The following is a 27,246-nucleotide window of genomic DNA, read 5'->3' on the forward strand; positions in this document are numbered from 1 at the left end:
TGGAGTACAGTGGCATGATCTTGACTCACTGCAACCTCCGCCTCCTGGGTTCAAGTGATTCTCGGACCTCAGCCTCCTAAGTAGTTGAGATTACAGGTGCACACCACCACGTCCAGCTAATTTTTTGTGTTTTTAGTAGAGACAGGATTTTGCCATGTTGGCCAGGCTGGTCTTGAACTTCTGACCTCAAGTGATCCGCCTGCCTCAGCCTCCCAAAGGGCAGGGATTACAGGCATAAATCACCACACCTGGCCTCACTGGGGGGTTCTAAAGCTCTGCAGACCTCTGTCTGCCTTGTATGATGTATGATTAGGCAGATAACAGCCCCCTCAAGATGTCCACATTCACATCCCTGAAACCTGTGAATATGTTACTGCATGTGGCAAACGGCACTTTGGCTAGGTCATTTTGGAGATGCAATTAAGTTAAGGATTCTGAGGTGGAGAGATTATCCCAGATAAACAGGTGGGACCAACGTCATCACACGATCCTTCTAAGAGGGAGGTAGGAGTGTTAAACAGAAAAGGAGATGGGTGATGGAGGTAGGGGTTGCTGGAAGAGAAAGAGAGGGAAAGAGGATGAGGGAAAGGTGGGGAGAGAGAGAAGGAAAGGAGAGGGCTTTGGAGATGCTGCGTGGCTGGCTTTGAAGGTAGGAGTCAAGGAGTGCAGGTGGCCTCTAGAATCCGGAAAAGGCAAGGAATGCCTTCTGCCCTGGAGCCTCCAGGTTTGTAGCTCTGCCGACGCCTTAATTTTGGCCCAGGGGATCCTGCTCATGGCAGGCCGGGCCCCTGGGGTCCTCCATGCTGTCTAGTTTGTTCCCTAAGCCCTGCGCACACCTCTCTCAACAGAGCCCTTGTTAACATCTTCTCAGCTGCCCAGTGAGAGTTTGACATCTGTCTTGTGCCAGGCCCCGGGCATTGCATGGAGAGACCGTGGGTTAGGCTGTGTGGTCTGTGTGCTTGGGGACCACAGGATGTCCAGGGGAAGTTTGCCATTGGTACTTCTCAGAGTGAATGCGACCAGGAATGAGAGCTGTGCGTGTGTGAAAGTGTGTGAGTGTGCGTGTATGTGTGTGTGAGAGCATAAATGTGTGTAGGTGTAAGTATGTGTGTGTATGAACGTGAGAGTGTGTCAGTGTATGTGTGTGAGCATGGGTGTGAGTTTGTATGTGCATGTGTGTGTGTGTGTATGTGAGTGTGACCATGTGTGAGCCCCTGTCAGTGTGTGTATGAGTTTGTGAGTGTGAGCCTGTGTCAATATGAGTGAGTGCATGGATGTGTGTATGAGTGTGTGAGCATGTGTGTGGGTGTGTGTGAGTGGGAGTGTGTGAATGTGTGTGTGAGTGTGTGCGAGCATATGTGAGTGCATATATGTGTGTGTGTGTAAAAGTGTGTGTGAAAGTGTATGTATGTGAGTATGTGTGAGAGTTAACGTGTATGTATGTGGCAGAGGGGATGGGGTAGGGAATGTGGAACAAAGGTCTGGGGTAAGAGGGCTGGAGGTGGAGGGGGATCCTCTAACCTGGGTTTGAACCCTGGCTTCACCACTTACCAGACATAGGGACCCAGGGAGGCACCTCTGATTCTCCTACCCTCTGTTTCCTCAGCTGTAACATAGATGGAGGCCTCACCATTTACCGCCCAAGGTTGTGGTAGGGATTACAGATCCATGAAGCCCTCATTCAAGGCCTGGCAGCTCATAGCAGGTGCTTGATACATGTTAGTTTCTCTGTGTAAGTGATCACAATGACAATCCTGCTTCCTGTATTAAGTACCTACTGGGCCTCCAGCACCACACTCAGTACTTTCCTGTAAACATTTCAGGGGGCCAAAAGAAGTCTTTCTTCTCTTCTCCGTGCCCACAGGGGTGTGTGTGTGTGTGTGTGTTTGCATGCACACACACATGCAAACTCATGTGGCACACGCTGGGAGTGGACACAATCGTATGTTCTGCAATAGTGTATCATACTAGGTTGTAACATGGACCAGTCGTTTTTGTGGATTAAAACTGGTTGAACGTTGGCGATCTTATCTAGTTTTTTAGTTGCAGTGATTGTAATTCTTATTTAACTCTTACCACAATTGTATGAGGAGACTAGTATTCTTATTCCTCTTTTCCATATGGGGAAACAGGCTTATAAACTGAAACTGTCCCTGGCCTATGACAATACAAATGGTAAGTGACAAAGCTGGGACACCATCTGAGGTCCAACCTCAGACCACTATCCATGGGACTGAGGGCAGTCCCCTTTCTCCTCTGGGGCTCTGCCTTGTCATCTGAAACATGAAGGGGAGAGGATGATGGGTTCTAAACTCCCCCCATCCCAGAGGCCTGTGCCTCCACGAGGGCCAGCCGAGAAAGCAGGTTACCAAGGAAGAAGGCATTTTCTTCGCTTTATGTCACTCACCCAAAAGACCAGAGAGGCAAGTGGTGTCAGCCGCTTGGGAGACACCACAGGCTTCTCCCCGATCCATGAACCTTGATGCACAGCCCAAATGGCCACACGCAGACCCTGGGGCCCCAGAGGAAGGGAATGAAAGGAGCACCCCCTCTTCCCACGGGCACCTTCTGTCTGACGTCCATGCTCAGTGGCTGTCCTGAGCCCTGGCTTTTGTGCTCTTGGTTCAGCACGGAGGACACGGCCTTGGCCAGCTGGAGGAGCTGCTTGGGGCCACCCTCGCCTTGCAGAGATGTGGAGATTTTCTCTGACACTGCAGCCTGGAATGCTACATCCTCAACCCATGTGTCTCCGAGTGCCACCTGTTGGGAAACCAGAACTGTGCTCAGAACCTGCTAGGAAGAACCTGGCCTCTGAAGTCACATGGGGCCAGAGCAGGCTTGGACGCCTTTGGCCTCACCTGGGAGTTCTTGGGCACTTCCTGAGGCTAGAGGGCACCCAGACCTGCTCGCACCAGGCAGCTGACAGCCACCCAAACCAAGCCTTGGTCAGCTCCAGGCTGGCGCAAGTCATTGCTCTACCACTGGCTACCCTCCTCCTCTTGGTCTCAACCTCTTCCACCTCCACCCGGCCTCTGATGCTTGAAATCTTGGGATCTTATCTAGGCTCTTCCTTGAGTCCTTGTTGGCTAATTTTGGTCCTACTTCCTCTGAGCCCTTTGAAGGTGCTAGCCTAACTCATGCCAGAGTCATTCTCCAACCCCCCTCACCCACCAGCTCCCAGGACCCTCCCCCAATTCTGGCCACTAAATCATAGGATCTACAAACGTAGAGACCATGTCTGTTGTGTCCCTGGCTATACCCCCAGGACATGGCCCACGGTAGATGCTCTGTAAATATTTGTGGAAGGAATGGATGAATCAGTGACTCATCTGGCTATGCCCCTGGCTATCTTCCATCCAGCCATCCTTTTGGTGAGGTTCATAAGGGTGGAGAATTTTTCTCAGTAAAGAAACAGTGGCCACTGCTACCACCCACCTTAGCCACAGCCTGGGTCTGCTGTGTGTCCCCTGCACGATTGGTGGCCGAAATAACTACTGTCAGCACAAAGTCATTGTTCTCCTTTCCAAGTGGCAGATACACCGATGGGAGGACAGGTTCAGGGCCACAGTGTAGGCAGGAACCTGGCAAGACCAGAAATTGACCAATGAGGGGGCATCTCTAAGCCCCAGGTAGACTGCAACCCACTCAGGGAGAGCCTGATCACAGGGACACAAAAGTCACAGCTCTTGAAGGCATAGTAGGCTCTTGGGATTCCACACTTTCTTTTTTTTTTTTTTTTTTTTTGAGACGGAGTCTCGCTCTGTCGCCCAGGCTGGAGTGCAGTGGCCAGATCTCAGCTCACTGCAAGCTCCGCCTCCCGGATTCCTGCCATTCTCCTGCCTCAGCCTCCCGAGTAGCTGGGACTACAGGTGCCTGCCACCTCGCCCGGCTAGATTTTTGTATTTTTTAGTAGAGACGGGGTTTCACAGTGTTAGCCAGGATGGTCTCGATCTCCTGACCTCGTGATCCGCCCGTCTCGGCCTCCCAAAGTGCTGGGATTACAGGCTTGAGCCACCGCGCCCGGCCAGGATTCCACACTTTCATGTAAGAGACAGTCACATATGCTGATTTACTGTCTTCTCTAAGCAACTGCAGGTTGCTGTGACTTTGGAATAATTTTACTAAAATCCATAAAAAATTGCAGGAAAAATATCCCATTTACAGTTTTTTTGTTGTTGTTGTTGTTGTCGTCATTGTTGTTGTTTTAAGTCAAGGTGGTAAACCAAATTATAAGAGGAAGAAAAAGAAGGAGGAGGGGGAGGAGGAGCAACAATGACAACGTAAAAATTAGCTCGGGGCGAGGAGTTCAAGACCAGCCTGGGCAACTTAAGAAGACCATGTTTCTACAAAAAAAATGTAAAAATTAGGTCTCGAACTCCTGACCTCAGGTGATCCAGCCACCTCGGCCTCCCGAAGCGCTGGGATTATGGGCATGAGCCACGACGCCTGGCCTGGGACTCGCTTTTCTGTAGCCACACTTTCCTGCCTCCGTGCTCACTTGGATGAGGCGGGAGAGGTACTAAAGCAGAATAGCCTATTGGAATTAGAGCAGCTGTCCTGGCCTTTCCCTCTGGCGGGAGGCAGGTTTGAAATAAAATCCACTTACCTTGCTTGGACTTTTTCCTTTCAGACTCGGCCCCATTCACAGCCCTCTTAACAGCGGTGAGTTTCCACATCTGTTAGACAGAGCACTGTGAAAACTGCACTCCCTTGGGTGTTACAGTAGCTGATGTGCACTTTCCCTAATCAGGTGCAATGTTCACGCCATTGTGATGTTTGATGCTGGGTTTGGGGGAGCATCCTGGCAACACTCCTGGTACCTGACTTTGGAGGAAAATTACAAGCTGACTAGAGCATTTTCAGAGCACAAAATGCCAAAGCCCTCCTGGGCACGTGGCTTACATCTGTAATCCCAGCACTTTGGGAGGCTGAGGTGGGTGGATCACCTGAGGTCAGGAGTTTGAGACTAGCCTGGCCAACATAGTGAAACCCCATCTCTACCAAAAATACAAAAATTAGCTGGGTGTGGTGGCAGGCGCCTGTAATCTCAGCTGCTCGGGAGGATGAGGCAATTGAATCCCTTGAACCCGGGAGGCAGAGATTGCAGTGAGCCAAGATTGTGCCACTGCACTCCAGCCTGGGCAACAAGAGCAAAACTCTGTCTCCAAAAAAAAAAGACAAACAAGTAAAAGAAGCCAAAGCCTACCAGGTGGAGATAAGGGCTCAGATGAACCCTCCAAGGACCAATCACTCCCCAAATGGAAGAATAAATGCAATGCGAGTGGCTCCCCCATCTCTCCTGCTAATGCCCTGGTGCTGTCCCTGGATGTGGGTGGTTAGGGTGACAGCAGGGAGACTGTGCAGGGTTTTATGCCTTCTGGATGGGGTCTTCCATGTTTGTCACCTGCATACCTTTGCAAAAATGTTCTTTCAGCTCAGCTCGTCCTGCAGTATCACCCACTCCCTGGGGCTGCCTGCAAAGCAGCGTCAATGGAATTGTTGAAGATTCTGTTAACCAGACCCATCTCTGTCTTCTTGAATAGCTCCAGGCTTCTTGGAGTCTCAGCTACTCCGAGTGTGTGTATGCATGTGTGTGTGTGTGTGTGCGTGTGTGTGTGTGTGTGTCTGTGTGTGGTGAGCGGGAGTTCGGGGATGGTGTCTTGGTGGCCGCCCTACATGGTCATAGTTTTGGGTATCCCAGTTCATTTCACTCCATCAATGTCCCCCATGTGAGGACAACGGATTTTGGCTTCTAGTTGTGGAGGAGACCTTCTTCTCATGTCTCTGTGGAATGATGGCTGGGTCAGTGTTTTGGGGCTAGGGGTTAAGCTTTAGGGAAGCCCTCATCCTGGCAACCTCTTTCACACACAGAACACATTCTTTGCAGCTCCCATAGAGAACAGGCCCCCAATCTGCAAGAAGATGAACTCAGGAGCTAAAGGAAGAGCAGAGTCCTCAGCTGGTACCTGATTCCAGACAGAAGCAGAACTCCAAGGGTCCCAGGGCTGTGGAGGCGTTGCAGAAGATGGCGAAGCTCGTCAGGACAGTACCCTCCTCCGGGGCAACAGTGCAGGCAGGCACCTCGGCGGGAGGCAGAGTGCTGATCACGTAAGTGTCCTCCCCGTAGGCCTGCCTGGTCAGTGCTGAGAGTGAAGGCACATCATGCTCAGGCGGCCATATGGGGCCCACAAACTCCATCCTGCCGTTAGATCGCCCTGTGAGCTCGTTAACACAAAGATTCCCGGGCCCTACTTCAAACCCAGAACCTCAGATGCCTCGGGAGATTCTAGGGATAGCCCAGAAACGTACATATCTAACAACTCAATTAAACCCCCAAACAACCCTCCCTGATGCAAGAGATCCCAGAGCCTCACTTTGAGAAACTGAGCAGAGATAGGGGAAGATAATCAGACAGACCCGAGCTTGAATTTTAGTTCTGCCATTTGCTAACCAAGTGATCTTGGACTTGACCTTTTCTTTTCCAATTTTGTTTTCCTAATTTTTTTTCTTTTTAGCGAGAGGGTCTGGCTCTGTCACCTAGGCTAGAGTCCAGTGGTGCAATCATAGCTTACTGTAGCCTTGAACTCCTAGGCTTAAGTGATTCTACTGCCTTAGCCTCTTGAGTCAGCTAGAGCCACAAGAGTGCACCATCATGGCTGACTAATTTTCTAATTTTTGTAGAGACAGGGTCTCGCTCTGTTGCCAGGGCTGGTCTTGAACTCCTGGCCTCAAGGGATCCTCCCGCCTCAGCCTCCCAAAGTGCTGGGATTACAGGCATAAGCCACCAGACCCGGGCGGAGAACCTGACCTTTTCGAGAGTCAGTTCCTCATCTGTACAGTGGGGCTGATGATGACGGCTTCCCCACAGAGACCTCATGAGGTGGGAATATGCTGGGAAAATGCTCAAGATCACGGAGCCAGGAAAAACCAGAACCAGGATCCGGAAACAGGCTGAGCCCACCCCAAAGCTCACACTCTTCCCAGGCCCCCAGATCACTGTAAAGAGCCACGAGTGGACCTGCAGTCACATCCCACATCACCTGGAGTAGCCACCTAGGTTTTCAGAGAGTGCATGCCTGGAAGAGCTAGGCGTAAAGAGAATTTTAACCCATAAAAACTCATTCTTTGGCCTAGACCCAATTCAGAAAGTTTGGGGTGGACCCAAAAGCATGCATTTTTAACTAATACTCTAGTTTCTCCTGATATGCACTGTCTGTGGACACTTCGGGAAATATGGAAGCAAAGCGATCCTAGAAAGAATCATCACCTCCATTGTTTGTGTGTTTGAGAATCTGTTTCCCACACTGGGCTTGTTTTAAACAAAAAGCCCTGAACAATCCCGGCAGGGCATGCAGGCTGCATGACTCCAGAATAACCTGCTTGTAACACTGGGGTTATCTCATTCATCCTGCAAAATAACCATTCTGAGGCAGGCATTTCGATTATCCCAGTTTACATGTGAGGAAACTGAGGCACAGAGAGGTGAAATCCTCTGCCTAGAGTTTCCCACGTAGAAAGTGGCAGTGGTGCGATTCACACCAGAGCCTGTGCTGTGGCCTCTGCACTAAGCTGATGCCCTGGCTGGGTATGGTGATTCACACCTGCCATCCCAGCACTTTAGGAGGCTGAGGCAGGAGGATCATTTGACTCCAGGAGCTCAAGACCAGCCTGGGCAAGATAGTGAGATCCCATCTCTCTATTTCCATGTTTAAAAGAGAAAAGAAAAATAAACTCATGCCCAATATCTGAGTGTTTCTGGGTTTATCTGGGTTCCCTGAGATGAGATAAAAGGGAGGCTTCACACCTGTGACTCTGATTCGGATGACCTCGCCCCAGGACTGCAGAAAGGAGCTGTTCAGCAACAACGTGGAGGTGTTGCTTTGGAGGAGGGTTAAGGAACTTGGCCAAAATCCTCTGAGTCCGCAGGCATCCAGGAGGGGCTCGGCCTGAAAGAGAGGACCATCCAGGGCTCCTGACGCTATAGCCAGGCCACTGGACTACAGCAGGACAGTGGCTTTTGGGTGCTTTCAGATTTATTACTGATGAATGGAGAACAGGCAGCCCTAGCTCCCCAAGAAGTCACCTGGAATATCCACTTTGCAGCCTCATTGGGATGTTTGTCTTAGGTTGGGCTCCCCAGAAGCAGAGCCTCAGATGGGGATTTGTGTGCAGGTTATTATTTATTATTTATTTATTTAATTTTGAGCCAGGCACATTGGCTCACACCTGTAATCCCAGCACTTTGCGAGGCCGAAGTGGGAGGATTACCTGAGCTCAGGGGTTCGAGACCAGCCTGGCCAAACTCTGTCTCTACTAAACTCTGTAGTTTAATGAAACTGTGTGTCTACTAAAAATACAAAAATTAGCTGGGCATGGTGGTATGCGCCTGTAATCCCAGCGACTTGTGAGGGTGAGGCAGGAGAATCGCTTATACCCAGGAGGCAGAGGTTGCAATGAGCCGAGATCGTGCCACTGTACTCCAGCCTGGGTGACAGAGTGAGACTATCTAAAAAAAAAAAAAAAAAAAAAAAAAAAGATAAAGAAAAAGAAAATAATTTTGAGATGGAGTCTCACTCTGCTGCCCAGGCTAGAGTAGAGTGAATGATCTCAGCTCACTGCAACCTCTGCCTCCAAGGTTCAAGTGATTCTCCTGCCTCAGTCTCCCGAGTAGGTAGAATTACAGGCACGCATCACCATACTCCGCTAATGTTTTTGTATTTTTAGTAGAGACAGAGTTTCACCATGTTGGCCAGGCTGGTCTCAAACTGTTGACCTCAGGTGATCTGCCTGGCTCGGCCTCCCAAAGTGCTGGGATTACAGGCATGAGCCACCATACCCAGCCTTGTGTGCAGGTTATTTATTGAAGGAGCATTCCCAGGGAAAAGCAGTGGAGAGAGAGAAACAGCAGAGAACAAAATAAGGCAAAAAACAGTTACTGGAGGGATCCAGCCTCAGCCTGGTCTCACGGAGAGCCCTGAAGTGTAAGTTGCACCACTGAAATCACCCTACCTGGGGACAGACAGGCTGGTCTATTACACTCTCCATCCATCAATTGTTGGCCAATGGCCAGTCCACGAAAGCTGGAGTTAGGATTGTCCGTCTGGGAAACGGGACTTTGCTGAGATGCCAAGAGCACTGCTGCAAAGTTTCTCCAGAGCTTTTGCTCCCTTCTGCCCATTTGCTCTGCTGTCAGTTCCCTGATTTTCTCCCCAGCCCAATACCCTGAGTGCCACACTACAGGCTCTGAATGGACTTGACCCAACCGTGGCCCCGCACTGGCCATGCGACACTGGCCACGCGACACGGGTGTGCTGAAAGCACAAGGGAGATTTCCATTCTTGAGTGATTGTCACTGTGCTCACCTGCTCTGCTGGGGTGTTGTCCAAATACCAGCTGAACACAGCCACTGGGGAGTCCTCCCCCATGGTGACCCTGAGCAGAATGTCTTCAGTGGCATTAACTGGCCTGCAGTTCCTCTCACAGCTGAAAGGCAGACAGAGGACAGAGTGACGAAGCTCCCCCCAGGCACTGCTATCATCTGGATGTTTGTCCCCCGAAACCTCCTGTTGAAATGTGATCCCCAATGTTGGAGGTGGGGCTTAATGGGAGGTGTTTGGGTCATGGGGGCAGATTCCTCATGAATGGATGAATGCCCTCCCTCGGGAGTGAGTTCTCGCTCTATTAGTCACCCCCAGATCTGGTTGTTAAAAAGACGGCCAGGCGTGGTGGCTCACACCTGTAATCCCAGCACTTTGAGAGGCCAAGGTGGGCGGATCATCTGAGGTCAGGAGTTTGAGACCAGCCTGGCCAACATGGTGAAACCCCATCTCTACTAAAAATACAAAAATTAGCCGGGCATGGTGGTGGGCACCTGTAGTCCCAGCTACTCGGGAGTCTGAGGCAGGAGAATCACTTGAACCAGGGAGGTGGAGGTTGCAGTGAGCCAAGATCACACCACTGCACTCCAACCTGGGTGACAGAGTGACACTCCATCTCCAAAAAAAAAAAAAAAGAGCCTGGCACTTCCCTCCCTTCTCTGCACACACCAGGTCCCCTTCATCTTCCACAGCAAGTGGAAGTAGCCTGAGGCCCTCATCAGATACAGATGTCCAGTCTTGGATTTTCCAACCGTAAGAATCATGAGCCAAATGAACCTTTTTTCTTCTTTCTTTTCTTTTTCCTTTCTTTCTTTTTCTTTTTTTGAGACAGAGTCTGGCTCTGTCACCCAGGCTGGAGTGCAGTGGCATGATCTTGGCTCACTGCAACCTCTGCCTCCCAGATTCAAGCCATTCTCCTGTCTCAGCCTCCCCAGTAGCTGGGATCACAGGCGTGCCCCACCACACCCAGCTCATTTGCATTTTCACTAGAGACAGCATTTCGCTATGTTGGCCTGGCTGGTCTCAGACTCTTGGCCTCAAGTGATCCACCCGCCTCAGCCTCCCAAAGTGCTGGGATTACAGGCATGAGCCACTGTGCCCGGCCAACCTTTTTTCTTTATAAATTACCTAGCCTCAGATATTCCTTTATAACAGTGCAAAATGGACTCAGACAGGCATTGTGACCACTGGCCTGGTTTTTTGTCCAGTTCTTCTCAAGTCCTTTGAGAGGGTAGGAAATGACCCTTTTTCAAATTAAAGACAGAATAAAAGCCGCCTCTGCCCCAACCAACGCCAGGACATAGCCTTGGTTGTGAAGATGGACTAAGTCATGGTCTGACTGAATTCCCATTTCATTCACTGCATGGCGTAATGATATGGAAGGTGAATGAGGCTGAGACAGGACCTGGGTTCTAATCCCGTCCTTGTCGCTTATGAATGGTCACCTTGTGTGCATCACTTAAACTCTTTTTCATTTTTGAGACCGGAGACTGAGACTCTGTAGCCCAGGCTGGAGTGCGGTGGCGCAATCTCGGCTCACTGCAACCTCTGCCTCCCTGTTCGAGTAATTCTTCTGCCTCAGACTCCCAAGTAGCTGGGATTACAGGCGCTCACCAACACACCCAGCTAATGTTTGTATTTTTTTAGTAGAGATGGGGTTTCACCACGTTGGCCAGGCTGGTCTCAAACTCCTGACCTCAGGTGATCCACCCTCCTCGGCCTCCCAAAGTGCCGGGATTACAGGTATGAGCCACCATGCCTGGCCAAATCACTTAAACTCTCTAAGCCTTAGTTTCCTCACCTGAAAAATGAGGGAATAGCCTAGATAATTTCTGTGATTCTTTTTAGTTCTGATAATGGTAAACTAATGCTGTGGTTTGACAGCGTGCCTGCCATGCACACATTACTTCCATTGTCTCTAGCTCGTCCAATGCTCACAATAGCCCTATGAGTGACATATTAGCATCCCCACATCACAGATGAGCAAACCAGGCCCCGAAAACTTATGTGATGTAACTTCGAAGTGGGCAGATAGAATCTGAACCATTGTGTCTGGATCCAAACTCTTGGCCTTCTCTATAAAGTCTCTATGAAGGCCAAAGCAACTCCATCTTGGATGCTAATCTGCCATGTTGACTACTGATTAATTCCAATTCCAGGAATCCCTCTAAGATTTTTATTCTCTCTACAGTTCTTTGTGTAACAGCATGTACTTACTGTGAGTACTGCCCTTAAAGAGATTCACATAGTATTCTTGCCTTTCCCTACAACTGTCCTACACATTCCTTCCCTGTGGTATATAAGCCCTGGTTCTGGGGGGTAATGGTGCCAGTATTCACCATCTTGTCTTGCAGCCGCCCTGGACATCATGGTTTCTGTTCACAAGTCTCAATTAAATGTTCCTTTCTGAGAAACTAAACATGTCAGCTTCTTTCTTCGGCCTCTCTGCTTCCTCAGACTTTGGGGGAAGGTTTGCATAGACCTGCCCTCCACAGGACGGTCCCCCAGTTTCCCCTTTGGTCTGAACTTGACGATAGCTCTTGAATCTTCCTGCTTCTTTCCTCATGTCTGTCCTAGTCCAAGTGTGCGGGACATTCTCTATCTGCCTCTCTGTTCCAGTCTCCTCCCACTTGCGGCTCTGACCTGGGAGACTGAGCTTTCTAGGCTTGGGTGACTGCATCACCCAAGCTGCCACATCCTCCAGCTTCTGACTGGGTCCAGCCAATGAGAAGCATTGACAGAGGACTGGAGGGTAAGAGGAGAGAGTTTGGGGAATTTATTCATGGCTTTCCCTGCTCTTTTCCCCGATGGGCTGCAGGTGGGAGAGGCTGTGCGTCTCCAACCAAGGCCACAGCTCCCATTGGAAGGTCCCTCTCCCGGAGCAACAGCTCCCAGGACTTCTAGTAATGCCATCCTGTTATTTTACCTCTGCATTCCTGGGGGTGATAATGGCTTCCCTTGGTTGTATTCTTGCCTTGTTGCCCCTAGTTCATTCCCTTATCCCTGCCCTCATCTGCAAACGGTCCCTTCATCCAGCTCTCTTCCATTTATTCCTGGTTTGGCTGAGCCATCTGCTTCCTGCAGGGACTGGCTGATAGGCCAAGTAACCTTCACCTCCTACTTTGACTCCTGCAAGAGCCTGGGCAATCTCCCTGAGTCTTCCCTTGCTCTCTTCCAAGTCATTCTCCACCGAGCCACCAGAGCATATTGAAGTAACATGCTTAGAACTCTTGGAAGCTTGGCTGGGCACAGTGGCTCATTTCCTGTAATCCCAGCAATTTGGGAGGCCGAGGCAGGTGGATCACCTAAGGTCAGGAGTTCAAGACCAGCCTATCCAACATGGTGAAACCCCGCCTCTACAAAAAACATAAAAATTAGCTGGGCACGGTAGCGCGCGTGCCTGTAATCCCAGCTACTCGGGAGTCTGAGGCAGGAGAAACGCTTGACCCCAGGAGGCGGAGGCTGCAGTGAGCTGCAGTGGCGCCACTGCACTCCAGCCTGGGTGACAGAGCGAGACTCCACTTCAAAAAAATAAAAACACAAATAAAAATAGAAATAAAGAACTCTCGGGTGGCTTCTCTGTATCATTCTTAGGAAAAAGGGTAAAATCTTTGGATATGACCAGCAAGGCCCCACTTGAGCCAGGCCCTGCCTACACTACCAGCTCCTTCCCACCCTTCTCTTCTCCATCCTCAGAACACCGGCCTCTTTCACTCCCTGAAGATTCTCTGCTCCCCCCGTTTGCCCGCTCTGTTCCTGCTCCAGCTGCCCCTTCCCTGCCCTGTGAATTTCTCCTGAACATCTCTGCCGAGCTTCAGTTCCTGAGGGGAGCCTCTCGCCTCTCTGATCCCCAGTCAGGGCAGTTTTCATAGAAGTGCGCTCTCTCCCTTCTTCATTCATGCCCAGCAGTGCTGATCACCAGGTGGTAGATAACCCCTACAAGAACAGAGACCACCACAGCCAGCCCTGCCCCAGGGCAGCCCCAGCCTTAGCGGGTCCTCAGTAAGTGTTGGCTGAACGAATGAATCAGGACCCTGGAGGAACTGCCCACGTGCCCCACCTGACTCGAGGCCTGAGTTCCCAGGGCGCAGACACGTAGAGGCACCGCTCTGCCCTATTCTCCAGCTCCTGACCTCTCAGAACAGCCAGGCGCAGGGTGACAGCAGAGTCAGGCGGCGGCAGGCAGGATGCTGGAACCACCAGCTCCCTCTGGTCTGTGTGCAGCAGCTGCCTCTCAACACAGCCGCTCCACTGAGCCCAGCAACGCCCTGAGAGAAATGGACAGACACTGTTATCCATCAGGAGCCCTGAACGTGGCACAGACTGCTACCTTCTGGTTTTGAAAGGGGTCATGAATAATAACATCAGCTCTAAATAAACATTTTAATTTTTTTAACATCACTTTTATTATTTATTTATTTATTTGAGATGGAGTTTCACCCTTGTTGCCGAGACTGGAGTGCAATGGCACGATCTTGGCTCACTGCAACCTCTGCCTCCTGGGTTCAAATGATTCTCCTGCCTCAGCCTCCAGAGTAGCTAGGATTACAGGCATGCAACACCACACCTGGCTAATTTTTCTATTTTTAGTAGAGACGGGGTTTCACCAAGTTGACTAGGCTGGTCTTGAACTCCTGACCTCCAGTGATCCACCTGCCTTGGCCTCCCAAAGTGCTGGGATTACAGGCACGAGCCACCAGGCTCGGCCCCACCTGCTATTTCCATGGAATTTGCAAGGTCTGGCATGTACAAGTTACACAAAATGTCGGCCATAGGAAAAGCTGGTGTGAAGACTAAGAAAAAGAACAGCAAAGTCTGACCGCTGCTCATCACTTCTTAACGAAACAGGACAATTCAAGAACTCTATCGTCGGCAGTGCGCGGTGGCTTACGTCTGTAATCCCAGCACTTTGGGAGGCCAAGGCAGGTGGATCGCCTGAGGTCAGGAGTTCGAGACCAGCCTGGCCAACATAGTGAAACCCCATCTCTACTAAAAATACAAAAATTAGCTGGGTGTGGTGGTGGGCACCTATAATCCCAGTTACTCAGGAGGCTGAGGCAAGAGAATGGCTTGAACCCAGGAGGCGGAGGTTGCAGTGAGCCGAGATCACGCCATTGCACTCCAGGCTGGGCAGCGAAACTCTGCCTCAAAAAAAAAAACAGAACTCTATCGTCACCTACCACATGACCATTGGAAGCGTAATTCCTTGTCATTGTCCGGCCAGTCCAGGGTCACTGTCGTGAAAGGATCCACGTATGGACCAGGTTGGATATACACCTCCATATCGCCTTTATCTTTCTGCAAAAAAAGCAGCCAGCTGGTGAGACTCCCACTACAGTTAGCTCAGGCTCACTGTGGGGTGCTGTTGGCATCCCCCTTTCACCCCAGAGCAGTCTGCACCAAGAGCAGCCTCAGTGTAAGGCGTGGAGTGGAGACAGACCCTGGCCAATCCCCTTGGCTTCCTTCCCCTCATGGGGCATGGAATCGGTTGCTCAGGATCCCTGGGTAAGTAACGTGATTCTGAGTGTGGGCTCAGGGCACACGGGGTGTTCCTGGAGTAAGTTCTGGTGGGACTTGTTAAACAGCTCAGGCTGTAGAGCTTCTTGCTCAAGCCCCGAAGTCCTGACCTGAAATAACACGGGGCTACAGTGGAACTCAACCCCGAGTGGCCTCCCATGGCCTGAGAATAAAATCCAAACTTCTTGCCTTGGCACCTAAGGCTCCGCGTGATCTGGCCTCTGTGTCCATAATCTCCTACATCCCTCTCCTCCACCAGGCTCCAGCCATGCTGGCTTCAGGCCATTGCCTGCCTCTGAGATCTGCCCACTCAGAAAGCTCTTGTTCTGCTTTCCAGCATGGCTGGCTGGCTTATCTTCATGTGTCCACTTACACGTCACCTCTGGAGAGGCCGTGTCTGACCACATCAGCCAGACCACACTGTACATTGCTATCACTGCACCCTATTGGTTCTTATTAGATACTTATCACAATCCTAATTCTATGATAATTTGTTTGTTGGAGTTTTTTTTTTTTTTTTTGAGACAAGGTCTTACTCTGTTACCCAGGCAGTGGCACAGCCATGACTCACTGCAGCCTCAACCTCTCAGGCCCAAACCATCCTCCCACCTCAGCCTCCCAAGTAGCTAGGACCACAGGCATGCACCTTAATGACTGGTTAATTTTTAATTTTTTTTTTTTTTTTTTTTTTGAGAGATGAGGGTCTCACTTTGTTGCTCGAACTCCTGGGCTCAAGTGCTCCTCCCACCTGGGCCTCCCAAAGTGCTGGGATTACAGGCATGAGCCACCGTACCTGGCCAATATGTTCATTAGTATTACTCAGTAAGCTTCATGAAGGCGGGGGCTACATGTGCTTATTCACTATTGCATTTCCAGCCCCTAATACCTAGCCTTGAACGCTGTAGATGCACAATAAATCTTCATTATAGAATAAATGCATGCCTGAACAATGTCAATAGCAAGGAGTTGAACTCAGTCTTTATTATAAAAACTAAAGAGCTTGGGCCAGTTTTCTTTTTTGTCCTGCTTTCTAATATAAGCATTAAAAGTGATAAATTTCCCTCTGAGCACTGCTTTAGCTGCATTCCACAAATTTGTATAGGTTGTGCTGTCATTATCATGTAGTTAGATACACATTCTAATTTCCCTTGTGATTTCTTCTTGAGCTATTGATTTTTTTACAAGTGTGCTGTTTAATTGCCAAGATATCGAACAGATATCTACATATCCTAGATAGCTTATTATCGATTTACAACATAACTCTGTTGTGATTAGACAACTTGCTTTGTTTGAATTCAGTCATTTTAGGCCTCTTTTCAAATGGAAGAAGCCTCAGGGACTGCTAGTGCTCTGGCTATTGGTACCAACAAACCAAAACTCAAAACTAAAACAGAGTGCTTGGACATCTTTTCCTTGTGAGGTTAAACTTTTTTTTTCCTTTTTTTCTTTTTTTTTTTTTTGAGACCGAGTCTCGCTGTGTCGCCCAGGCTGGAGTGCAGTGGTACGATCTCAGGTCACTGCAAGCTCCTCCTCCCGGATTCATGCCATTCTCCTGCCTCAGCTTCCTGACTAGCTGGGACTACAGGCTCCCACCACAACGCCCGGCTAATTTTTTGTATTTTTAGTAGAGACGGGGTTTCACTGTGTGAGCCAGGATGGTCTCGATCTCCTGACCTCCTGATCTGCCCGCCTAGGCCTCCCAAAGTGCTGGGATTATAGGCGTGAGCCACCGCGCCCGGCCAGGTTAAATGTTTTTTGAAGACAATACTCACATTCTTTCCTTCAGCATTCATCCCAGATGGTTCTTGGAGACTGGAAGGGGCTGTGAACACAGTGGGAAGGGGTATCAAGCTTTGGTTGGAAACCTTACAAAAGGTTGCCAAAAGATAGAGTCAGAGAGTCATGTGGAAAATGCCACCAGGAGCATCAGCCTGTCTTTGAAAATGGTTTAAGGGAACATAGCAAATGTTCAGGTCATAGGGAAATGGATTAAAAGTGAGCCATCATGTCCACCGCTGGACCAAAGACACTTCTTTGGTAGTTGAGAAAGAGGCAGCTGCCAGGGCAGATAAAACACAAGATTTAGAGTCAGACAGATGCAGTTATGCACTGCTAATGTGTTGTTGTTGTTGTTGTGTTGTTGTTGTTGTTGTTGTTGCTGTTTTCAAGACACAGTCTCGCTCTCTCTCTCAGGCTGGAGTACAGTGGCATGATCTTGGCTCACTGCAACCTCTATCTCCCGGGTTCAAGCGATTCTCCTGCCTCAGCCTCCCGAGTAGCTGGGATTACAGGTGCCCACCACCACACCCAGCTAATTTTTTGTATTTTTAGTAAAGACAGCATTTCACCTCGTTGGCCAGGCTGGGCTTAAACTCCTGACCTCAGGTGATCCGCTCATCTCGACCTCCCAAAGTGCTGGGATTAGAGGCATGAGCCACTGCGCCCAGCCTGCACTGCTCGTGTTTAACTACCAGTAAAGGAGGTGGGAGTGAGGAGCCCTGGTTTGTAGCGTTTGTCAATTTCCACAGTATAAATATTCCCATCAAGCTATAAACCTGATGCTACTGAATATGGAATGAGGAGAGATGGGCACGCTCACCTCTGGCAAGTGGGTGGAGTCGGCACCACACACTTTGCTGCTGTCAGATTCTCTTACTGGCCTTCTATTGGCTATGTGAACTGGGCAGGTGAGTCATCCTCTCTGAGTCTTGGTTTCCTCATTTGTAAAAATGCCTGGAGGCCATCCCTTTTTCTCAGGGCTCCAGGAAGACTGAATGTGGTGCTGTTTATAGAATTACTTTGTAAACTATACATCTAGAAAGAATGCTAGTGTGTCAAGTTTAAACAATAGGAAAAGGTACAATCAATTGATATCTCTGAAAAAATATCTATTTTTGAGATGGAGTCTAGCTCTGTTGCCCAGGCTGTAGTACAGTGGCATGATGTTGGTTCACTGCAACCTGCACCCCCCGGGTTCAAGCGATTCTCCTGCCTCAGCCTGCTGAGTGGCTGGGATTATAGGTGTGCACCACTACACCCAGCTAATTTTTGTATTTTTAGTAGAGACAGGGTTTCACCATGTTGGCCAGGTTGATCTTGAACCTCTGACCTCCAGTGATCCACCCGCTTCGACCTCCCAAAGTGTTGGGATTACAAGCGTGAGCCACTGTGCCCGGCCTACTGAAAATATTGAAATATTAATGATTAATGTCTAATTAAAGTGTAGTGGTTAAGATAGGAACTTACAGTTATTTCGTGTGATTCACTAAGGCCCTGGATATATTAAGGTCCTAGTAGCACTGATCTTTAAAAAACTCTCTCCCAGTGAATTCTCATTCACACAACTATAATTCCACAGGTATGTAAAACTATACAAATCACGGCTAAGATGCCAGACAAGGGGACTTTCTTTTTTTTTTTTTTTTTTTTTTTTGAGGCGGAGTCTCGCTCTGTTGCCCAGACTGGAGTGCAGTGGCCAGATCTCAGCTCACTGCAAGCTCCGCCTCCCGGGTTTACGCCATTCTCCTGCCTCAGCCTCCCGAGTAGCTGGGACTACAGGCACCCGCCACCTTGCCCGGCTAGTTTTTGTATTTTTTAGTAGAGACGGGGTTTCACCGTGTTAGCCAGGATGGTCTCGATCTCCTGACCTCGTGATCCGCCCGTCTCGGCCTCCCAAAGTGCTGGGATTACAGGCTTGAGCCACCGCGCCCGGTCGGGGACTTTCTTAACCTTAAGAAGGAAGGCAGTCCAATCACCCCGAATGAAAAAATTAGGAGACATATTTGCTGCCTTTGATCCTGCCATGAATCAGCCATGTGACTTCTGCAAAGTCAATTAAACTTTCTGGGCCTCAAATCCCATATCTGGCTGTCGAATTTCCAGGCATCTATGCCCCCCTTCCTTGGTAGCAGCATCTTGGGCGATATTTTCCCTAAGAACCATCCCTCCCTAACTCTCAGGCCTTGGTTTGGGTGAAGCTGACCCTACATTGTACTCCAGTGTGGGCATGAGACCGTGACCGCCAAACTGACTGCCACTTCCCCTGGTCTCAGCAGCTGGTCCAGGAGAAGCCACGTACTGAGCTTCAGCCAGCAAGAGGCAGCCTCAGGACTTCTACTAGAAATATCCATCAAGAGGTGCTCTTTCTCCTCTGGGGTTAAGGATCAAAGCCTGGGGCCATCTTACTACTGCCAGAAAGAGCAGTAGTAAGAAGCCAAGGCAGAACCAGAGGGGGAGAGAGGCAGGTTTCTGAAGACATTGTCTGAGCAACGCATCCAGCTGTGTTTAAGAACAGGTCCACTCCCTGGGCTTTTCATTTTCATTTTCTTTTTCCTTTTCGGGGGGACACCGTCTCACTTTGTCACCCAGGCTAGAGTGCAGTGGCATGATCTTGGCTCACTGCAACCTCTGCCTCCTAGGCTCAAACGATTCTCCTTGCCTCAGCCTCCCCAGTAGCTGGGACTACAGGTGTGTGCCACCACGCCCAGCTAATTTTCGTATTTTTAGTAGAGACAGGTTTTCGTCATGTTGGCCAGGCTGGTCTCGAACTTCTGACCTCAAGTGATCCACCACCTCGGCCTCCCAAAGTGCTGGGATTGTAGGCATGAGCCACGGTGCCCAGCCAGCTTTTCATTTTCTGAGCTGATAAAATTTCCTTTTGACTCAAGCCAGTTTGAGCTTCTTTTCTGTCCCTTGCTACTTGAATTGTCCTAGCAAACACATTCAAGTGATCTCTACCTCTGTGATGGCTACTGTCAGCTAGTTCCTCAACAGCCATTACCCCAGCCTTCCTCCTGGCAGCCAGAATCCACCTTCTCCCACAGAACCTGAAAATGCTGGGTATCTGCTTTTCCAGTGCACTTTATAGCTGCAGACATGACCCTATCCTGGAAGTGCTTACCTCCTAACTTCTTATGTAAGACAAGAAAGCCCTGAATCTGAAGCTACTTAGTTTGGACTTTCTGTTACTTGCAGCTTAAAGCATGATAATGAATGCAAACTCTTGTTTTAGAATTCTGTATCAGTGGTTAAATGTTTTACTGTAAACATCACTGCCTCCTTAGAATAACTGGAGGATTCTAACCATCTGTAGAACAAGATACATATTCGGAGCCGTGTTTGGAAAGGCCCCTCGCTGGAGCCTAAGCAGGTGCAATGCCCTGGACTCCTGGTAAAAGGTTTCATGCCCCCTTGCAGAAACACCTTGCCTGTGATAGTGATGTTCCCGATTTCCAAACTCAGGTTGGAGAAGGCATTCTTCACCAGCATGGTGACCAGAAAGGTACCTGCAATACAAAGAACCCAGAGTCACAGCCGTTGTCATGAATTTGACCAAGAAAACTCTCCCAGCTTGCTTCTCTAGTCCACTGATGCCTCTAACGAAATATTTCACCTCTGAGCATTTAATGAATCCCTGCTGTATGTAAGGCACGGTGCAAGCCTCTGGGGACACAGAGATGAAGGAGTTTGGTTCTTGTCCTCAAGGGCCTTATGATGTAGTAGACACATAGGACAGTGAACGCCAAACCATGGGAGGAATCTCCGTGGGGCACTGTGGACATTGGGGGGGCCGCTTCAACCTCAGGAGAGAAAGAAATGGTTCACAGGATGGAGCCAGGGCTGGAGCTAAATTCCAAAGGAGAAGTAGGTTTTCAATAGATAAGACTGGGGATTCCCAAGAGGGAGAGATATAGCAGTACTGTGAGAAGGGTGGAGAGAGTGGAGAAGGAATTTTATTTTATTTTATTTTATTTTACTTATTTTATTTTATTTTATTTTATTGAGACAGGATCTTACTCTGTCATCCAGACTAGAGTGCAGCGGCACGATCTCAGCTCACCACAACCTCCACCTCCCAGGCTCAAGCAATTCTCCCGCCTCAGCCTCCCGAGTAGCTGGGATTACGGGCTCATGCCAGCACGCATGGGGTGGAAGGGGTCAGGAGGAAGGAGCCGCATCTCTGCATCTGGGAAATAACTGCATCTGGCTGGGAGTCAGCCAAGAAATGGGTCAGAATGTTCTGTGGACCAGATGTGTGCCTTGGGGAGAGCGGTGCTGATGAGGGCAGGGAGAATGAGGAGAGTCCAGCAGAGAGGGGAGGTGGCCAGGGAGAAGCAGCCAGGGCATGTGGCTAGCTAACGGGGAGGCATCCCCCTACCCGAGGAGCAAAGGCCTATAAGGCCCAGCTGGGGTCCCCAAGAACCCAGAGAAGCTCCTACAAGAAAAAGGCGGCTTCCAACATTTGCTAGACCTCAAGAACCAGGCAGGCATCACCAAGTGCAAATGTCCCTGCCCTGTCCTGTTCCCCCTCCATCCTTCCACCCCCCGCCACCCCTGGAGTCGTCCAAATCTGTTGGCCTTAGGGGCAGGAGAAGTCTGTTCATCATCTAACAGAGAGCAAAAGTCATAAGGCATGCGGAGATTTTATCAGACAGAGATCAACTTCCCCTGCCAAGCGACCTTTACGGCAGTGACTTTCAGGAGAGGAGTAATTTTTATAGGTGACAAAGCAAAATCTGCATCTGGCTTATAACCCATGCATGGTGTGATTTTCCAGCTGCAGCAGCCTCCAGATTTTCCCTCATCCAAGCTGGACCCTTGGTATCTGGCAAAGCCCTGGTGGTTTTCTTCTCAAACCTATCGTCCCTTCTGCTATCTGGTTTGTGAAGTTGCTTGCGGAGGGCGTTGTAACCCCACACCTGCACAGTATCACCTGTTTTCTAGCACACCTCTGAGATCCAGGGGGAGCTGTGGGCAGGTCCTGGATGGGCTGGACACTGCCATTCTCATCACATTTCTGCCTGCTGATCCCCTCAGGGCCCTCAAGGACTCTCTGTTCCTTACAGATTAAATGCAAATGGGTGCTGTGGCCACCTCCCCTGGCTGGTGCCAGCCAGTCCGTCCTCCCATCAGCATCATTGCAAGTACTTCTGAGATAGACCAGAGATGGGACTTGGACCCCTGCCCTGCCTCATCGAGGACTCTACTTCAAGCTGGTTGGGGAGAGTGGCCCACGGCAGGCACAGACCCCAGTCAGATCATCCAGACGTTGCACCATAAATCTTGCTCAAGGTACTTTGCCCACTGATTGCAGACCTTGAGGAAACGAAAATAAACAGCTCCCACCTTAAATCTTACTCAAGGGAGTTAACCTATAGCGTGCATGCACAGAAGACTAGAAAAATGACCAATCTTTACCCTTTGCCTCCTTGTAATACTAAAAATCATGCCCGGGGCGGGGCTTTAACATGCTAATGAGATATACCACACATCAAGAAGCATGTGACCAGACTGCACAGGCGCTGAACATTCCCCACCTCCACATGCTTAAATGTCACCCTTTTCCCACCCCACCTCCTTTAAGAATGCCAGGCGCGGTTGCTCACGCTTGTAATCCCAGCACTTTGGGAGGTTGAGGCAGGCAGATCATGTGAGGTCAGGAGTTCAAGACCAGCCTGGCCAACTTGGTTAAACCCCATATCCACTAAAAATAAAATAATTAGTCAGGCATGGTGGTACATGCCTGTAGTCTCAGCTCCTGGGGAGGCTGAGGCAGGAGAATCTCTTGAACCTGGGAGGTGAAGGTTGCAGTGAGCTGAGATCATGCCACTGCACTCCCGCCTAGGTGAGAGAGAGAGACTCCATTTCAAAAAAAAAAAAAAGACAGACTGGGCACAAGGGCTCACACCTGTAATCCCAGCACTTTGGGAGGCCAAGGTGGGTGGATCACCTGAGGTTGGGAGTTCGAGACCAGCCTGGCCATGGTGAAACCCCTCTCTACTAAAAATACAAAAAAAATTATCTGGGCATGGTGGTACATGTCTGTAATCCCAGTTGCTTGGGAGGCTGAGGCACGAGAATTGCTTGAACCCAGGAGGCGGAGGTTGCAGCGAGTCAAGATTGCGCCACTGACTACTCTCCAGCTCGGGAGACAGAGCAAGACTCTGTCTAATAAAAAATAAAAAAAAAAAAAAAAATAAAAAATAAAAAAAAAAGAACACCTTCCCGACTCTCTGCGAAGTCAGCCCCTGAACCTCCACTCCAGTGCTGCCTCCTTTGTGTTTGAACATAGCCTCGTCCGTAAGAGTTTCAGTACATCAGAGCCTAAGACCCTGTGGTTGGCAACAGTTCCTCTCTCCATCTCCGTCTCTGCCATTCTTGGTTTTTACCTCTTTACCCCTAGGGTATCACCTGCAGTTCCCCAAACCACACTCTTCTCTAGAGATGTTTAAGGAAATCTGAATATGCCTGGTCTCTTACAGGGGCCCTAAATGGGGGTGATTTTGCCCCCCAGGGGACATTTGGCAATGTCTGACATTTTTATCATCATGACTTGGGGTGCTGGTGCTACTAGCATCTAGTGAACAAAAGCCAGGGATGCTGCTAAAACTCCTTCAGTACCAGCCCCCAACTGTAACAAGCAATGATCCAGCCCAAAATGTCAGAAGTGCCAAAGTTGAGAAGCAATAACTCAATGATGGCAGATTACATCTGGCTGTTCCTTATCTTGTGACCCAGGCAGGGTGCTGTGAACCACATCTATGTCCAGGACACACTGGAAAACTGGCTGGCAGGACCCTGGACACCAAGTCAGAAAGGGAAGAGGAGGGGCATCAGAAGGGGAGCCACTAACCCTATGTACCTTCAACTGGAACAGCCAAGCGGTGAATCCCAAATGGCTCTCCAAAGCTCACTTGCTCGTGGAAGAAGGTTGCATTGAGTCCTGCCACCTCAAAGGTCAGCTCCTCTGGGGTGCCCTGAGCCACTGAGATGTTGATCAATAGGTCCTGTCCAAGTTCCAAATGGTCAGAAGCCCAGGAGGCCTGCAGCCCTGACAGCAGCTCCACCAAGTGGACTGTGACGTTCCTGGAGAGTGCGGAGGTGGTGGTGTTGCTGGTGGCTTGGATCTCCAGGCGGTGCCTCCCAGGGCCCATCAGTTTCTGGGTTTCTGTGTCCAGGGTCAGATTGTATGGTAGCGAGCCCCTTTGGGTGGTGGACTTGGCCAGGGTTATGTCACCCAAAAGCACAGTGTAAGTCACTCCTGTTCCTAGGTGGGGTAAGAAAAATTTAAGAACGTTGGTAACAACCATGCGGTTGATAATACTATGGCAGCTCAGACTCAGTCTCTGAAGCCTGATTCTGGATATAGACATGGATACAGATACAGATACAAAGTAATATGTAAGGATGTGCCCCTTTCTTCAAATATTAATGGTGATTATCCCTAAGTATTAGGTTAATAACTGATTTTGTCTTTTTTTTTTTTTTTTTTTGAGACAGAGTCTGGCACCATTGCCTGGGCTGAAGTGCAGTGGCGCGATCTTGGCTCACTGCAACCTCTGCCTCCTGGGTTCAAGCAATTCTCCTGCCTCAGCTTCTCGATTAGCTAGGATTACAGGTACCTGCCACCACATCCAGCTAATTTTTTGCATATTTAGTAGAGATGGGATTTCACCATGTTGCCAGGATGGTCTCAAACTCCTGACCTCGTGATTTGCCCACCTCAGCCTCCCAAAGTACCAGGATTACAGGCGTGAGCCACCGCGCCCGGCCATGATTTTGTCATTTGGGGGTCCTCTCTGTTCATGTGCATATTCTAACTTATTTATACTACGCATGTCTTACCTGAGAACCTAAATATTTGTAATTAAAAAATTACCACATTTAGTTGCCAGAGATGTCCTGGTCGGGGGAGGAGGAGGACTAAAAGGGAGCATCTCTTAAGGGTGGGGGCTAATTTTTATGCATAAGAATTAGCTTTGGGTCTTGTTTTAAGCAGGAGCAAGTGAAGCCATTCCTTCAGCCTACACTGGTGACTGCCCAGAACCCTGCACACCAACATGAGAACTCAGCCCATTCACGGCAAGATGGGGGCTCCCTTGCAGTTTGCAGATGGTTGTTCTTACTGGATGCTAAATATTGTGGTTGACTCTTAAAACCTGACTTAAATCAACAAATGAGGATTCTTTCCAGTAAAAACCAAGCTAGCATAGTTCTTGTCTGGATGATGATGATGATGACGACTACAACGTAAGCCCTATGAGAATGGGAACCCTGACTTTCATATTTACTGCTGCCTCCCCCACACCCGGCAGAGTAGGCACTCAATTATATTAGTAGGATGAGTAAATAAATGGAAGACTATTTTGTTTCCTCAGGTGCACATATGAGCCCTCTTCATCCAACAAGCACACAAGAACTGAAGGGGTTTGCTGAGTGCTGTGTTAAAGCCCCATTTGGCTTCCATAGCTATTGCTATGAGAGGGCTCCAGGTGGGATGTGAGGTCAAACCGAGCCACGTGCTCACTGCACTAGCTCTGTGCTGCCCTGTTTACATCAACAGGCCTCTATTCTGATCTCAAATTGGGCCCGGGCTTCAGGAAAAATGCTGCCATGGGTGAGGATGAGTCTTAGCCAAGAGGGTCTCTATTGAGAGAAGGGGTGATAATTTAAAATATTTAACAACCAACACTGCATGGGCGCCAACCAATTAGAATGGATGCTGTGATAAATCAGAATAGACACTGCAACCAACAAACAGATGCCATGACCAATCAGAATAGACACTGTGACCAATCAGAATGGACACCCTGACCAATCAAAATAGACATGACAACCAATCAGAGCAGTCCCTGTAACCAATCAGAAAACACAGGCCGGGCACCGTGGCTCATGCCTGTAATCCCAGCACTTTGGGAGTTCAAGGCAGGTGGATCATGAGGTCAGGAGTTCCAGACCAGTCTGGCCAATATGGTGAAACCCTGTCTCTACTAAAAATACAAAAATTAACTGGGTGTGGTGGTGGGCGCCTGTAATCCCAGCTACTAGGGAGACTGAGGCAGGAGAATTGCTTGAATCCGGGAGGCAGAGGTTGCATTGAGCTAAGATCATGCCACTGCACTCCAGCCTGGGACACAGCGAGACTCCATCTCAAAACAAAAAACAAACAAAACAAAACAAAAACCAAACAACAACAACAACAACCACCACCACTGTGGCCAGGCGCAGTGGCTCACGCCTGCAATCCCAACATTTTGGGAGGCAGATGTGGGCAACTTAACTGAGGTCAGGAGTTCAAGACCAGCCTGGCCAATATGGCGAAATCCCATCTCTACTAAAATACAAAAAAATACAAAAAAAAAAAAAAAAATACAGGCATGGTGGCACACACCTATAGTCCCAGCTACCCAGGTGGCTGAGTCACTTGAACCTGGGTGGTGGAATTTGCAGTGAGCCGAGATCCCACCACTGCACTCCAGCCTGGATGACAGAGCAAGACTCCATCTCAAAAACAAAAAAAAGAATAGACACTGTGACCAATCAGAATGGACATGACAATCAATGAGAGCAGTCTCTGTGACCAATCAAAAAACACACTGTGACCAGTCAGAATGGACCCCAGCCATAACAGCTGGCATGGCTATACCAGCGGGTGCAGCTGAATACTGGCATTGGCCAGGGGCAACTTGATTGTGTGCCAAGCTAGTCGATGCTGGCTGCACTGAGACGGGCTCAGGCCCATTTGGTAGCAGTCCCAGTGCCACCTCATCCTAATCAAATTCCCAACAGAAAGTGACTTGGAAGTTCAGTTCTACAGGGATGCAAAGAAGGAGAAGGGCCTTTGGAAGGCTGGGAGCGCTCACTAGCTTACTAGCCTTCTGACTCTGGGCAAATGTTTTAACCTTTCTGTGTCTTCATTTCTTCATCTGTAAAATGAAGATAATACTAGTATGTGATGAGTATGCAAGTGTATGCAAAGCACTTAGAACAGTGCCTGGCACACACTAGGTGCTAAATAAATGAATAAATGATAGTTTAAAAATGAACTCGGCCAGGCATAGTGGTTCACGCCTATAATCCCAGCACCTTGGGAGGCCAAGGCAGGTGGATCATCTGAGGTCAGGAGTTTGAGATCAGCCTAGCCAACATGGTGAAACCCCGTCTCTAGTAAATACAAAAAATGAGCCAGGTGTGGTGGCGCATGCTTGTAATCCCAGCTACTTGGGAGGCTGAGGCAGAGGAATCACTTGAACCCAGGAGGTGGAGGTTGCAGTGAGCTGAGATTGCGCCATTGCTCTCCACTGGGGCAACAAGAGCAAAACTCCTCAAAAAAAAAGAACTCAGTAGGTGATCCTTGTTACTCTTTATTTAATTTTTTTTAAACAGGGTCTCACTCTGATGTCCTGGCTGGCATGCAGTGGCATGATCTCAGCTCACTGCAGCCTCAACCTCCCAGATTCAAGCCATCCACCCACTTCAGCCACCCAAGTAGCTGGGACTACAGTCGTGTGCGACCAAACCTGACTAATTTTTGTACTTTTTATAGAAATGGGATCTCACCCTGTTGCCCAGG

The 27,246-nt window shown here is 49.4% G+C and overlaps 1 protein-coding gene across 2 annotated transcripts in view; it reads right to left on the reverse strand.

Moving 5' to 3' along the window:
* The window catches only part of PKD1L2 (polycystin 1 like 2), a 117,785-nt gene that overhangs the window by 70,304 nt on the left and 20,235 nt on the right, over positions 1 to 27,246 (reverse strand). For both annotated transcript variants that reach the window (XM_033219121.1, XM_033219122.1), the window contains exons 7-16: positions 23,536 to 23,940; positions 20,102 to 20,179; positions 16,667 to 16,716; positions 14,558 to 14,675; positions 13,438 to 13,645; positions 9,363 to 9,483; positions 7,805 to 7,946; positions 5,967 to 6,143; positions 3,436 to 3,581; positions 2,566 to 2,760 (exon numbers count right to left, since the gene is read on the reverse strand). In XM_033219121.1, the coding sequence (XP_033075012.1) occupies positions 2,566 to 2,760; positions 3,436 to 3,581; positions 5,967 to 6,143; positions 7,805 to 7,946; positions 9,363 to 9,483; positions 13,438 to 13,645; positions 14,558 to 14,675; positions 16,667 to 16,716; positions 20,102 to 20,179; positions 23,536 to 23,940 (1,640 nt within the window). The remainder of the gene's footprint in view (positions 1 to 2,565; positions 2,761 to 3,435; positions 3,582 to 5,966; positions 6,144 to 7,804; positions 7,947 to 9,362; positions 9,484 to 13,437; positions 13,646 to 14,557; positions 14,676 to 16,666; positions 16,717 to 20,101; positions 20,180 to 23,535; positions 23,941 to 27,246) is intronic.

Source organism: Trachypithecus francoisi, unplaced genomic scaffold, assembly GCF_009764315.1.
Source record: "Trachypithecus francoisi isolate TF-2019V2 unplaced genomic scaffold, Tfra_2.0 Lachesis_group10, whole genome shotgun sequence".
Lineage (NCBI taxonomy): Eukaryota > Metazoa > Chordata > Mammalia > Primates > Cercopithecidae > Trachypithecus > Trachypithecus francoisi.